The sequence below is a fragment of the Sander lucioperca genome, chromosome 20 (assembly GCF_008315115.2).
Source record: "Sander lucioperca isolate FBNREF2018 chromosome 20, SLUC_FBN_1.2, whole genome shotgun sequence".
Taxonomy (NCBI): domain Eukaryota; kingdom Metazoa; phylum Chordata; class Actinopteri; order Perciformes; family Percidae; genus Sander; species Sander lucioperca.
Window position 1 is genome coordinate 9,018,912 of NC_050192.1, and position 16,250 is coordinate 9,035,161.

Genomic DNA, 16,250 nt, shown 5'->3' on the forward strand with positions numbered 1-16,250 from the left:
TCAGGGGAAAATCTCCTTGTTTCCCTAGTCATGCAATTAGGGATGCACCGAATCCAGGCTTCGGATTCGGCCGAATATTGGGCTTTTTAAACTCCTACGCTTGCACTATGCGCTCTACGCTGGTCGACGTAATGACGCCGCCGTTGATTACGGGAAGGTGTTTATGTAGGTGGACCGTTCCATGCAGTAGGCTGTGAGAAAGTGAAAATGGAACTGGTCATCAGAAAAACTGTTGTTTTGCAGTACTTTCAGTCAAAAGAAGGCGATTCAAGTCGAGCTACATGTTCAATGTGTTAACCATTTTAGACCAAGTTAACCAAAAAAGAAAGGAGTTCTCTGGAGCAGAATTTCATGGAATGCAGTGGTCTTAGAGTCTTCTACTAATGCTTACTGCTCCAAATCTGTCTCTATAGAGCTTAGTGTTCAGAGACAGGATGACAGTAAGTGGGTAGACTGAAGTCCTTTCCTTGTTGGAGTGCAACATGCTTATGTACACTTGTGCGCCTACCTGCATCCAACTTGACAGTTCAAGTAGGCCAAGGTAGCATGGATTAACTTTAAAACCTTGAGGGTTAAGTATTGTGCTTGCAAATAAACATTCACCGTTGGAGAGCCTGTGATTATTTCATCCAAAATAATTATTTTTTGTTGCCAAGGCAGCTGAAGGGTGATGCTTGTACCTTCAAAAAACTGCAGTTTTTTTAGGGCCTCTAATTATTTTTTAAAACACGATATATGGCGACAGAAGGTTGAATTCAGAGCTTTAGCTTGTGCCTAGAGCCTTGTGTCTTAGCAACAACAAAGGAATGGGAGGGAAGCAACGTTCCAGAAATCCTCCGTTATTGATTTTGCAGATTGAGGAAGGAGGAGGCTGCATTGCTGGCAAATGGGCTAGAGCGCTCCACTTTAACCTAACTCACTTCTGAGAGCCTATAAGCACACCCTTGGAAGAACCAACTTCAATACTAATAAAATGTAGAGGAATACAGTGGCGTATAATGCATATAAATATATATGTATATCTTAATGACGAAGAAGGGAAGTGTGACACTACATCTAGGTGGATCTTAAGAGAAATGAAAGTAGAGATTAAAAAAAATAAAAAAATTAATAATTGGAGGGAGAGTAGATGGTAATTTATGGACTGTGCTTTAGAGGTGTGTCTTCTTATCACATATTACAGCACCAATTAGGTTCCATTTGCATTCACACCACCCTGCATCTGGACAAACAGATCCCCTGATGACCACCGCCTCCAACCGTAGCCTCAGTGATCAAATCTCTCCACGCTGTGGAGTGCACTTCCACCTGCATTTAGATCCGTCAACATGTGATTGAATCATCCAGGATGCATTGTAATGCAGACTGAACAGGGCCACTGACGCACTCTGGTAAAATCATGCATACTTTTATCACGCTTACGACACTAACTCCTTATGACACATACACAGTCATGCATACTTTCCTCTCCGATAAACACTACTGAAACACCCTAGTCTAAACAAGTAATACTGTTTAAAAAAAAAAAAAAAAAAAAAAAAAATTTAAACAGGTGTAACAATAACAGAAGGATTTAGATGTTGTGCCTGTGTGTGCTGAGGGCAATTATAAAACACATTGAACACTTTAAGGTATGAAGTACAAATGTTGTTATGTGTTATGCATGCATGATTGTGTCCTAAATTATTTTATTCAATTAGTATTGTTCCCTTTCTTTGGGTTGCATGCCATTGGTGCTAGCATGAGTAAACAGCTAACGGTCACAGTAGACTGGTGTGGGTTAGCATGTGTGTATATGTTACCACTGTGTTTTAATGCAGACATTCACTTCTACCAACAAGCCAAAATTGGTACTTTACACACTTTATATGGCGTGGTGTTAAAAACCTGAGCTTCACACACATTTTATTATCATGCTAATGGCATAGTTTGCACAAGATTTTTACACCTTGACAAGGCTATAGTCGCCCTATCCCCTTCACAAACACTCATTATCCCCCCAACAGGAACGCCACAAATAAACAGCAGAATCATTATTCTCGCTTCACTCGTCAAAACCCAGCTCATGGCAGAATTTTATGTCATTAAAAAAACATTAATGAGGATGATTAAAATGACTGTGATGAAAGGCTGGGACAGGGATGTGGATCTCACGCCTGTACTGAATGCCAAAAGGAACTCTTTTGGCTTTGAGTGGGTGAATGTTTTTTTGTTTGTCAGGCTGTACTGCAATTCTTTTTTAATTAGCCATACACTTATGAAAGTGGGTGATACCCGAAATGTTTGTTTCATCTATTGTCTGGGTGCTGTGGTTTGGAGCCCTGAAATCTGCACATTTGTTTTGTTCATTCTCAGCCCAACATAAACACTGGTTGGGGACACAGAGAATTGATTTGTGGAGGTTTACGCTCCAAAATCTGATACTTCAGCAAAATCGGAAGTCAGCTGCAAAACAGTATGGCATTTATGAGATAACTTCTGACTAGGGAAGTCTTTTTGTCAGTATGATTGTGCATAAATGCACCATTTTGACAAAGTTTTCCATGTTTGTTGCTTGAAAGATTCCAATCTTTTCTACAATGGCCCCCATTATAATGTGGACCCTCTGAGTCTGACAAGTGTTAAGAGTGAGCTATTTGGAAAAACAAAGCATCATTCAACTCAGGCAGCGGACAACAGCTCCAGGCATGCCTGCGAGCAACAGCCACCTTCTCAGCCTGTGCCATTACTGCCACCAACAATGTGGGCTTCATTTTACTGATTTGCTGAGAGGACTCTGACGTAAAAAAAAAAAAAAAAAAAAAAAAAAAAAATCTACTGTGTGCGCTGAAAACTTTATTTTAAAATCAAAATTGGCAAACTGGACAGTACTGGTCTCGAATCTGGTTATCAGTACTCACTATTTAGTTATACCTAAACCATTTCAAACACTAAACCTAATGTAAGTCAGTTTGAGTACTGTATTTCTTTTTTTCTCAGACAACCAACCTCAAATCAGAGTTTATATAATTACATTTAACACAAAAAAGGGCAGATGCTCAAGTGGTGGTTTGTCTCTAGCTCAGTGCTGGGTTCTGCTGGGTCAGATTTGTGTAAATCATAGCAGCCCCCTAGGTGTACAGACTTGGTAGATCAATAGACACAAGAGGGGGAAATCAACATTGCTTGTTTAAAGGGTGCGTCCCGGCCAATACCAAGCCCCAGGGCATCTACCAGGAGTACTTGGTATTCAAACCTAGAAAGGGGAAGAAATATATATCTAGCTCAGGGCTTCAGAGATGTGTTTGGCTACCGATGAGGGGGGTAAAGGGTGTTAGTGCGTATGTACAGCCACTGGGGGAATCCCTGTTTAGAGCTATTGTCTAATTTATTAAAAGCTGATTAGAGACAAATCAGGTTGATTCACATACTCGCATACACACAAAGAGTCAAACGGTGATTGGGAGCTTTCAATTTCTGTCACTGATTCTTACCTTTTTACCTATGAGCTTCTTCCTCAGGAACTCACGGGCCTCAAACATGTAGGGAATGTCGTAGAGCGGACGGAAACGTTTGTCTTTGTCCTTGTTCTTCTCCTGAGAAATTGGAGAGAAGGGTCAGGAAGAGGAAGTGGGTGGGGGGGGGGAGAAGACGGAATGGAAAGAGAAAGATTATTAACATTGCACTGTCAAAGCTGCGTGGCTCAACATATCCGCTGCAGATGCAGACCTCAGAGAAACACACACACACAGAGAAAAACAAGCCCCCGCCTCATGCATACAGACATAAACACAGAATCCCACACACACACACACAGATTCAGCTTGTTTGTTCCCTCTTTTCCCTCTACTTCAGTCCCGTGACAGGGAGGATTTAGACTCTGAACTCACTGAATGATTTTAATGTCAAAAGCAGCATTTCACACACGCACAGTCGCACAAGCACCTCCCTCCAACACTCTTGCTGTCAATACTGTCGCACACTGCACCAAAACATAAGTACACAGTTACCAAGGACACAAACAGCCAAGGCAAAGACACTTTGTGTTAAACTGATGCACAAAAGGTGAGCTTACACTATGTGCATACTTATGGCGCATACACAGACAGATGTAGCCACACGTACACTCACACAACTGCACACAAAAACTTCCCTCAATACGCTCACCCACTCTCTGACAGGAGCAGGCCACAAATAGAACCCATTTGCATTTTCAAAGGATGCTGAGGTTTTGTGTTGCTCCCAGTGTTGAGACAAACACACACACGTACGCACACACGTGCCGTTTTTGTAGGGACAGGATAAAAAAAAAAAAAAAAAAAAAAAAAAGAATATACAGCAAATGACAGTGACGCAGTGGGAAAATAAACGACAGGCGCCAAGGCTAGGAATGACAAAACCAGTATGCTCGCCACTCCTGCCCCTCCCACAATCTTTCTATGAATGCCATCATTATCCGTTATACAAACAGAAGTAACACTCTTTCAAATGAACACACAGGGTTGGATTAATTCCTCATTTCCTCTTCTCTTCAATGGTTTTCATTCATTTTTAATGCCTCTCCAGTTGTTCGGAGCTGCCAGGTGTGGCACACAGCTGGGCTGATGGATGTGAAGAGAACACATGGGGAGCAAAGGCTGTGTGAGCATGTGTTTGTATGTTCGAGCATGTGCTTGTGGCTCCATTAAGGTCTTTCAGATAAATCTTGTGGGGACAAACTCCACTGCTGGAAAAATCTGAAAAAAACCGAGCAATGTTTAAATGACAATTTTCCTTACAAAATACTGTTAATATTTTGACTAAGTCTCAATATGAATGCACAGAAGGCCTGTTGGATTGGCCCTGGTAATGAAGCTATGGAAACTGCCAAATCTAACAGCCAGTTCCTTTAACCTTGGCAGGAATGTAATAACCTTTAAGTTTAATAGTTTTTCATCTTCCTTTTCTTACTCCCTCATTCTCATCCTTCTCCACTTTCACTAGCGGAGTCAGCACAGCATGGAACCTCAGAGGTGAGTTAATCTCACACATGGCTAGCGGAAATCCCCCACCGCTCAGCCAAGAGCCGATCTCCTCCATTTTGTGTCAGTCGGGGCTTATTGTCAGGGTCTTTCATCCCTACCAAGTCGGTTGCGGTGGGATGATGGGGCCTTTTAGGAGGACTGCCAGCCAGGAATCCTGCATTTTGTGCCCGAGGTGCAGACTAAGCTGTCCACTGTTGGGGATGAGGATAACTTTAACCAAGCGGGCATTGCTTGGATAAAATCCTTCTTTTGGAGCATATTTTCATAATGTCATACATTAAAGACAATTCCCAGACACTGAATGATGGTGTGTTTACATCCTAAGGGGCTTTTACACACAGCATACTCATGGTAGTACTCCAAAAACAAACAGGACAACTTCAACAGGGAAAAGAAAAGAATGAACCTAGGAGGAGAGGGAAAACTTTTTTTTTAACTAATAAGCTGTTTCACTGTAGAACGGGAGACATGCCACTAAGGGCCAAGAGTAAATGTCAGCACTCCATGCCAATTAGGCAAAAGGAGTGGAGAAGCAGACAAGGAAGACAAAAGCTACTTCTCCATCTTTTGGAAAGTCTTTGGGGGAATGAAGCAAGGCTGAGTTGAAGACGGCAAGGTGAAAGATTCTGAAAACAAGAAAATTAGAGGAAATGTTACACCTACAAACACAGGCAGTCATAGGTATCAATGATGCCAATTGATTGCAACAACCAATATTTCAAAACGAGCCTGGTCCGCTTTGTGTTCAAGCTACAAAAGGAGTCCACAATACGCCACATAAGTTGCAGTGTTATTCAAAAGGGACATTAAGTGTTCCCTGACAGTTAAATGCAATCCAAATTGTTGAAAATAAATGGGCCCACTGCCATTCAAACTAAACTTCCACAAGGCTGATCCACCCTGAAAACAGACTGTGACAAGTCTTATTATTAGACTATCGAGCCAATTTCAACGTCAATCTCTCCAGACGGAGATAAACTGACAACATTAGCATTGTTACATTAAGACAAACTCTGTGTACACCATCCTTAAACTGTTTCTTTGCAGTTGCAGGAAGGTTACAGAAAGAGGAGAGTGTCACTGCTATGTCTCAACCGTGACCCAATAACAGTTTGCTCTCACTATCCTCAGGGGGAGTTCTGTTCTATTTGGGGTAAATTCCCTTCGTTCCAAATTACCAGCTAAAGCTCAGGAATCATCTTTGACTATTGCAGAGGCATGACGCTAGCTGGATTGTACAGTGTCGGAGGGCTGCAGGGGCTGGGCTGCAAATGTGTGGATGCTACCGCTGGAAGCATTTGCAGCTTCTGGAACTTCAAGGGTGAAAGCATGACTCAGGAGCACGTTATGCTTTCTGATGTGTGACGGTGGAGTCTACAGTATTTGGCCTTAGTTTTGCATTGAACTGATTGCGAAGAGTGCGTTATTTTGTGTGCAACCTATATTTTGAGAGAAATACACTGCTGTCTATGTGCGTGTGTCCCAGACAAAGTGGACATAATTTTTTGAGTAAGCAGAACATTGGGAGCCTTAGACAAACAGTCAACATTTACAACTGTATGCCTCACAACATTATTCAATTGTGCACGCATAAACATAAATAGTTGCAGAGGACTAGGAAGGAGAGAGGAAGAGAATGCAAGATGGAGAGAAAGACAGAGTGAGAAGGCATATACTTCCTAAAGCAAGAGCACGAAGGATGTAGCTGGTTATTGTACTACAATACAAAAACTAATACATCTAATCTAATAACCTTACATTCACAGCATTATTGTCCATACAGCAGAATACAAATAAGTCATTACTACAGTGACATGAACTGATCCCACGATAGACTCAAGAGAGATCCTGGATATCAGATTTAATATTACCTGTAGTACCATAACAACAAGCAGCCACTCAATTCATAATTAGCTGGCCCTGCAGACAGACACACTGATGCAGTGCTACCTGCTAATACATCTCCAATATTGAGGAATATATTCAACTATTCAAAGCATAGAGCAAATTTGCACAGCTTTCACTGGATAATCCTGCATATATTGCACCTGTCTCAAACACAAAGTGCCCATTTATAAATGGTCTGTATCAAAACAAATTCTATTCAAAAAATGATTTTTATTTTGATTATATGTGCTCTTGACAATACGCTGTCTTTCAAAAGCAACAATCGCGTTATCTTCTATTGCAGAACTTTGTATATCTTACACAAGCAAGCCAAGTTCTTGCTTTTTCAACACTGTCAGCCAAATGGTGCAATGGGGCAAAGAATATTCACCCAGTAGTAAAGAGGGCTACTGGCTACCAATCTGCCTCGCCCAGCCAATAGTGCACAAGTGAATCACAAAGTGGGCGACCCTCCTCCCTTGTCATCGTCCTCCCAAAACTTGAGGTCAAAGCATGTCATGCCAGGCTAGGGGCATGCCGAGGGCACACACATGGCTAGACATAAGATTAGGAGGACAGGGAGGGAGGGAAAGACAAAAATAAAGAGGAGTGTAGGAAAAGAGAAGCAAGCCACAGTCGCAAATAGAAAGTAGGGAGCAGATGGGTCCATCTGCTTAAAGGCTAGCTACCATAAAACTGCTTCCTTCAAATCTTTACAAATTTTTAGTGAAAATAAGCAAGTATCAAACTTCAAGAATGATATTCCTACAGTGACATTTGCATGATTAAATTAGCCCGATTCTGTTCTGAAAAGCCACAGGAAGTTAACACAAATATCTTACTGCATCACACAAACCAAAAGTCTATTAAAACAACACCCAAGCCTCCTCCCAATTTATGTCTTTCACAATGCTGTTTTGTTACTTGTTTGATAGCGGTTATCTTCTTACCTGTATGTATGTCTTTTGGTCCCATGTTGTAGTTTTGTTTTTGCTTGGTATATGATATACATTTTCTATTGGACAGCATTTGGATGATTTCTTTATCCACTTTCATTGTATTTGAGCATTCTGCCCTATACTAGAGTACAGGTGAACCTGTACCCGACACATTTGTTTCCATATTCCACCACTTCTTTTAGACCTTTGTGTCTTGATGTCATGTGCATTCACAAGCAACGGAAACATACTACTGTATAGCACTTGATACAAAATTATGTACATTCTGATGTACTTCACATAGTTATGAAGATGTGGAAATTGTCAGATTCTGCCCACATACTTTGCCAGACTTTTCAGACCTGTGTTGACACAGCCGTATTTACAGAAATGCTAATCAGTGCGCTATGCTCCAGTATAAAAATAAACCTAATAATGTGAAAGTAAAAATAAGAAGATGAAAGAAAAGAGAGAGGGGGAGAGAGGCAACGAGATAGACAGGTGGTTTATGGGAGGCAGCAGCAGACGGGACAGAGAAAGATGTATTGTGAGACTAAATCATCTACAAAGTCAACACACACAAAGGGGGACTGTAGAGAGGTTACATGAGTGGGCAGGGCTGTATGGAGTAGAGTGGGGATGAGCAGTAGCCATTGTGTTGCCTTATATAAGGACAGTGAGTTGACCTCTCTATGTGCTCCATCAGCACTCTTCTTAACCCTACTTAAACCACATAAGCATACAGATGCATCACAATGCAAGAGACACACAAACACTCAAGACATCAGCAAAGCAGATGCACACCAACATATCCAAACAAACCGATTGTGAGCGATTGAGTGAGAGGGTGTAACAGTGAGTCACTGAATAGAAATCTCTTTCCCCCACGCATGTTTACGCTGGGCTTGTCCTGCTGCACAGAAGAGTAAAAAAAAAAAATGGAGAAAGAGAGCAAAAAAGTGGGGGAGAAAAGAGGGATGAGGAGAGAGAACAAAAAGCTGACTCCAACTCCCAAGCTCAAAATAATTCACATCTAAGGATATGCCACAGCAGTTACACTTGGGGGGAGGGGGGTGGGGGGTACCAAATGAGAGGAAAAAGGAGTGGGAAGAGAGCAAGTGAGGACATTTGTGTGCTATGTTATGCTGCAGCTAGACACCATTGGTCCACCAATCTGTCAATCTGAGCACAATTAGTATAGTCACGAGAGGGGGATGGAGACTAAAAGGAACCAGAGGAGATGGGAGGAGGAAGGAGGAGGAGGAGGGGATGGCAGGAACGGTCACAGTTCATCAGTGCACTTGTACATCGCACCTGGCCTCGGTTCCCCCCGAACAGACACAAACATAAATGGCCTTGCTTGCAGAATGCACGGTCAAATAGTGCACAGACACATCCAGACAGCCAGAGATAATAATGACAACTGGCAACAGAAAATCCCCACAGACCTCTAGATAATGCAACACACACACACAATTGTCACAATACCACATTTCTGAGTTTTATTTTTCTCTGGAGCTTTTCTGGGTTCATAGATGGGCTACAGTGATAACATTCACACCTCTGTGAGTGGATTTTATATACACACATACAGCACATGTGTGTCTAATCCATGTTTGTGCACATGCTGACGCCAATTTCCAAGATGTTTCCTGACATAGGCTAATGCAGCTTAACCAAGCGTGTGTCTGTGTGTGTGTGTGTGTGTGTGTGTGTGTGTGTGTGTGTGTGTGTGTGTGTGTGTGTGTGTGTGTGTGTGTGTGTGTGTGTGTGTGTGTGTGTGTGAGCTGTGCTGTAACAATGTCTTTGTGTCTGTCTGCGGCAATGTAAGCAAAAAGCCGGCTCACTTGTGACAGTGTTAGCCAACATGATGTCAGTGTGTGTAGAGCTCGTGGCTGAGAGATACCTGCTGTGACCTCTGAGGTAGGAATCATCCCTGCCGCTTACAACCTCACAAAAAGCAGTTATCTGGTTGTGCGTGTTGTCATTGCATCTATGCTTCTTACATATGTGCACTAACACAATTTTTCTTCTGGCATGGTGGAGAAAAATAAATAAATCGTACCCGCAGCTGTTGGCCATGGCTGGTAAGTGTTTCTTCTTTACAAATACTTGGCAGGTGAACACTAATATTTGGAAGTGCTAAATGGTAGATTTGATTGCCTTTAAAGTTCAAGCTATAGTATTGAAAGTTCAGAATGACTTTCAATAACATAATGTGAACTGCTATATCTGCATGTGTAAATAAGTGTAGACAGGGCATGAAATTAAGTTCCCCTGCTCGCCTCAGATAACGGCTCACTTGCCTAATTTAGTGATCAGACACAAGCCCAGTTGGCAAATGAGACTGGACATAAAATTGTCAAGTCCATAAGAGAAAATAAGATAAGATAGACTTTATTAATCCCACACTGGGGAAATTCCTGTGTTACATGCATGAACATAAAAACAATATTTAGTTATCAGAGGAATTTCAGTCCTTCTCTGTCAGTTGCTTCTATTCTACCTTACAGTCCAAGGGCTCATCACAGCTTCAGTAAACATATCACAACTCTGCATTGCTGCCATAGCGACAACACTCAAAGCTGAGCCAACAGCATTACAGACAGGCAGGCAGCTCTTTAGCTTACAGACAGAAATAACTAGCTAACAAACAGCACCACAACGAACACCCTTATCAATACACAAAATGCAGCAACAGTATTTATGTAAGACCGCCTCCAAAAAAGACTCTTTCTGCAGTCACCTGTAGGAAGCACTGGCTATGATATAGTTAACATCTTGTGACTCTGGCGCCTTCATACTTTCAGTTATCTGATATCATTTCACTTCAGTCTTACACATGCTTTTTCCCCCTTAACTTGCTAAAGCTTTAGTGTGTAACTTTTTGATATTACTGAACGTCCGTTACATTCAAGCCATTGCCAAATGAGTTGCTACAAAGCTAATTAAGACTATCAGCCCCACACAACTCTCTCTGTATTTCTCAGTATGGTTGTATTCAGAAGATTGTGTCGTCTGGTGACTTTCCCACGCAGAAGCGCGAGTGAAGATAATGACATCTTCTGAAGAGTCCATCAGGTTTTTTTAATCCTCCGTGTCATCTTTGGCTACTAGCAACTGCGTGGACGAGGGGTGGGGGTGGGGGCGCAATCACGGAAGACTATCATGTGGACGCGCCGACAGTGTTGTTGTCATTACTTAGAATTTCTCATGGTGGCGACAGAAACTACGCACTATAGCTTTAATACTGTCAATGATGCACTTAAGAAATAGTTACATTAAAGCTTTAGTGCGTAACTTTTTGATATTAATGAACGTCCGTTACATTCAAGCCATTGCCAAATGAGTTGATAGAAAGATAATTAAGACTATCAGCTAACCACAACTCTCTCTGTATTTCTCAGCATGGCTATGTTTAAAACTTTTGCACGCAGAAACTCGAGTTACGATAATTACCTCTTCTGAAGAGTTCATATTTTAATCCTCCGTGTCCTCCTTGGCTACTAGCAACTGTGTGGAGGAGGGGTGGGGGCGGTGCGCGATCATGGAAGGCTTGTGTCATGTGGATGCACTGACAGAATTGTTGTCATTACTTAAAATTCCTCATAGGGGCGACAGAAACTACGCACCATAGCTTTAACAGCTAGTAATAGACTTTGCAATGCAAAAAATACATTACTTATTCAGGTAAATTTGAACATAATCTTCTAGTTCAAGACGGATAATATATAAGTCATCGTTAACTTACAGGGCTTGTGATATTGTATCCAGGCTTCGACAAATTTCACTCTTCTAGCCCAGTAAATTGGTACCCAGACAGACTGAGTTTGATAAATATGCAGGGTATTTACATGAAAAATCCCACACACAACCACACGAGCAATTAAATATGCATGAAGTGCAAGAAATAGCAATACAACATTGTGCTAATATAACACTAAAACAATACACATTCACATCTCTCACTCGCTCACTCTCCCATACTCCCTGTAACATACGACAGTGTAATGAAGCACAAAACACATAGTGTTGAAGCATCTGGTGCAGGCAAAGACAGAGTGACAGACAGAATACAGACGGGCACTGAAAGAGAGAAAGAGATGGAAAAATAAAGAGGGGAGAGACAAACACAAGAGTGGAAATTCAACAGTAATATAAAGGAGGAAAGGAAGCACAAAAAATGGGAAAGTAAATCAGGAAATTTAACATGAGAGAAAAAAAAGAATCTCTAAAAGCGGAAAGGACCAGGTCAGAAAAGAGTTGGGAGCGAACGCTATGTAATTTAAGGAACAGGAGAAAGGGCAGAGAGACAAAATGGAGAGATGTTTTTTGTCCACAAGCTTGTTACAACCAGAGAGCTAAGGAGAATAAACACACACGAAGGGCAACGGTGCAGGTCAACAATATGACCACAGCGTGCACACCCAGAGGGAGAGGACGGCAGAAGAAAGTGACTGTGGAGGAGAAGGGAGAGGAGGAGAGAACAGAAGGAGGGAGGGAAGGAGGGAGGCAGAGAGAGATACAAAGCAGTCTCTTAATGATACGAGGCACTAACGACACCAGGGGAGAGAGGGAGAGGCTAGGGTATAAAACATAGGAAACAGTAAAGAGGAAAAGATAGGAAAGGGTAAACCATAAAATGACAAAACATGCGGAGAGAGGAGTCAATAAAAACAAATACATTCTGAAATCTGACTTTTACAACTGTTTCAGTTGTGCTTCAGACAGAAGCACAACACCCTCTCTGTCTCATACCTCTTTGAACAAGGAAATGGGAGATACGACTTGCTCATAAACGGCTATTACAGTAAACAATGTGTTGACTGGAGGAATGGTTGTCAAACAGCCTCAGACAAGTTGAACAAAGAGAAAAGGGTTTCATTCGAAATATGGAAATATCTCTGACAAAAACGAGAAGAAAAAAAAAAAAAAGATCACTACTATTGTGACAATAAAGCTTTCTAATTAATGGAAGTGACATTTTCAGACATCTTGAGCCTGTTATTTAGAAAATGATAGCATTTTAGAGGACGCAGACACAAAGGGTAACTGAGAAATAAGTCCTTTTACGGGGAAAAAAAAAAACATTTTGAAATGAAACGTTTGGAAGAATAAGAAATGCAAGTTCCAACTGTATAGTGATGAAAGGGGGGGGGTAGAAGAGATTTGCACAGTAGACGTGTGTGTCTGGGTGCCTACATACACGCAGACACTGCCTATTGTTTAGATAAAAACACATCTCCATTGTTGCGACTAGTTATGAGTGTGTAAGCATGTATGTGTGTATGTTTTCACAGTTTTGAAGTGATTCTGAGGAAAAAGGGGGGAGTGTGGAGGGAAAAAAAAAAAAAAAAAAAAAAAAATCGATCTTCACTCTCTGCAGTGCTGCAACCATTGGGTGTGTGCATGTGCCCCGACTGCAGGGGCGCCACCAAGTGGTCAAAATTATTTCCACGGTTGTTTAGAGAGAGACAAGACTAATGTGTAAGGGAAGAGAAGCGGGCATGAGCGAGAGCGGAGGAAGCGGAGAGAGATGGATACATATTCAGGAATTTGTGGAGGAAGATGTAAACAGCTTGTGTTCGACTTAAAATGAAAATAAACCAACTCTGTCAAGACATCCAAGACAGCAGTGACACAAGTCATCTCTGTGGAGCTTCCAATTCATTGGCTGACCATGCGAAACCGCAAGCTCTCCCACATATAACAACATTCAGTCACTTATTCACACACAAGTAGCCACTCACTCTGGGCAAAGCTGTGTACACACACACACACACAGGCAGACAGACACATTTGTTTGTACCTCTCCCTCAATTCTGGGGGGTCGAATGCTGGACAGGTGGATGGTCTTGAGTTCTCCAGAGTTGAGCTTCACCACCATGGCATCAGCGTTAACCACCTGCATCACCTAGAGGGACAGAAGAAGACGAGAGAGGAATTGAGCAAAATTAATACAGAGGGACAAACAAGTGCTAGGGCGAACAAAGCACCAAAAGGAAGACAAGAAACTCATTAAGAAATTAATTTAAGGGTCAAACAAACATGTAAATCCCTAAGGAGAAAACTAAAAACAGAAAAATCACATCCCTGCAGGATGTAGGAGTGTTGGTGCAAAAAGACTGGCATTGCATTTTGGATGGGAAGATAGACTGAAAGAAAGATGGGAAGTGAAGGAGCAGGTAAAGGATAAATGGAGAGGAAAAGATCTATTCAAAGGCGGAAGGAGAGTGACAGTGCAGATCGTCGTGCTGTCACGAGCAGAAAGCACTGAGAGCGGGGGTGAGAAAGAGTGATCCTTGAGTGACTGAGTAAGTAAGCGAACTAAGTCGTCCCAGCAGGCCGGCAAGGTTTGGAGGACAGAGCGAGGACGTTCTGCTATCTGGGGGATTGGCGGAAGGAGGGAGGGAGGAGAAAGAGAAAGCTTTAAAACACAAACATCCTGTTAAAGATAGACTGGTAGAGCATTTCATAGCCCTCTTCCCAACGACTGGCTGGCAGCATTTTGCTCTGGAGACCTTTACAAGCGTAACTAAAGATGCAGACTAATTTATGTTTGGCATTTAAATGCTATTTCTCTGTGTACCAAAGGTAGCAACCACAGTCTGTGGCGCGTACGGTTCAGAAGAATATGTGTGGATGTTCAAAGCCACACCTGTTAAATTACAGTTCACAAGAGTATTAATATTAGTAACTCAACCCAACCTCGGTATGTGCCAGAGCCCTTCCAACTAAAAAGACAGATCGGGGGTATAATGTGACTGAGATGGAGGAGGCATCCAAACCCAGAGCCTTTAAGTAGGCCGCTTGCTAGAGACTGAGAAATCAATCGCCCTACACATGTCGCCACCCACATGTGCATTAAATGGCCTCATCATCACTCAAACTGTGGTTCATATGTAGGCTGTGCTCAAGCTAGAGTCCTTAAAGTGAGAGATGCCGGTTGGAGCCATGTTTCAAGAACAATTTGGACCGTGTGGGTGTTTGTGTGGCTGACTGTGTGGTAAAAAAAAACTAAATAACCAAAAAATCCTTTTTAAGTTATTGAGATTGAGTTAAACCTTTTTGTTAGTGTATTGCGAACACAAATCCATGTGTATTAGGCTCTTTGGGGGATTCACTATTCCATTAAAACAAATCAGACTGCCATTACATTTGCCACCAGAGAACAGAAATTAGACCAGCCCACATGCTAAATAGGCTGCCCACAACAGCAGCCAAAATACATCATATACTAATCACTGAGCTGAGTGGGAGAGATACAGAGACACAGGGAGCAGGAGGGAGAGAGACAGAGAGACAGAGAGGTGCAATGAGTAAGTGCGAGGGGGAGCATGCATGCACACGGCGACAAACACACATGCATGCACACCAGCCTACACAAATTCACACTGTAACAAGGTCATTTCATGGCCTGCCCAAGTAAATAAAGTGCAAGAGAGAATGTGGCAGGAGCAGAAGAAAATGGCACTGCATTTACGGGCTAATTATCAGCCGTGGGTTGCACTAAGATAAAGGAACAGAAAGATGGAGCGAGCCAGAAAGACAGAGCGTAATCTCTTAGCAAATATCACAAGAACAGAGACAGCGGAAAAGATGGAGAATAGATAGAAAAATAGTGGGAAAAAAAAAAGAAAAAGTCTTTGCAAAGTAGCTGCCATGAGGGTCGAGTGAGCAGGCAGAGAAGACAAATAGGCAGGCAGCATGACTCACTGGTCCAATCTGATACTGAGAGGTGGGGATCTACTGCCACCCTCTGCCCATGGCTGTCATGACATCTGCAGTGGCCAAGATCAGCCATAGCGCAAGGAGGATCTTGGCTATTGTCAGGGACTGTGTCGGTTGTCAGTCGAATCCATTAGGTTGGTTTCAACCACAGGGCCGAGCGAGGGCTCAGCCAGGACTTTACTTACTCATGTCAGGTCATCTCCCTCAAAAGCAACACCTAATGGTAGTGTTCCAGTGTTGCTGCCAGTGGAGAAGATTTGTCACCCAAATTACATGGTTTCAAATAAACTAGTGGTGTTTGTAATTTTATGATTAACACCTTAAGCTGGCATGCAGCCCCTGGGTGCTGCTGAAAAAAAGGTGGCTGTTGAGCATGTAATGCTTTGTTGGGACATTATCCTGGCACAGACACCAATAATCTAGAGAGACTTTGACCTAATCGCTTGACTGATTTTAACTGGGGCACGAACCAATATAGCCTTTTCTCATCTTCCCTAAAATGTAGTTTTTAAAGAAGCTGTGTGACCTTGTAACCATTCTGTCTGAACTATTTTAACTGGGCCATGCAGCATACCAACAGCCAAGAGGCCCTCATACCATCTCTATCCCTTTTGTTGATGTACTATTTTCTCTTCCTGTCCATCCAATTGCTCCTATGCACCAGTACATAATACTGTTGCTGTACAATCAT

The 16,250-nt window shown here is 42.3% G+C and overlaps 1 protein-coding gene across 2 annotated transcripts in view; it reads right to left on the reverse strand.

Annotated features, from left to right (window-relative positions):
* snd1 (staphylococcal nuclease and tudor domain containing 1) overlaps positions 1-16,250 on the reverse strand; it is a 182,428-nt gene that overhangs the window by 145,245 nt on the left and 20,933 nt on the right. For both annotated transcript variants that reach the window (XM_031313715.2, XM_031313714.2), the window contains exons 10-11: positions 13,638-13,742; positions 3,474-3,575 (exon numbers count right to left, since the gene is read on the reverse strand). In XM_031313715.2, the coding sequence (XP_031169575.1) occupies positions 3,474-3,575; positions 13,638-13,742 (207 nt within the window). The remainder of the gene's footprint in view (positions 1-3,473; positions 3,576-13,637; positions 13,743-16,250) is intronic.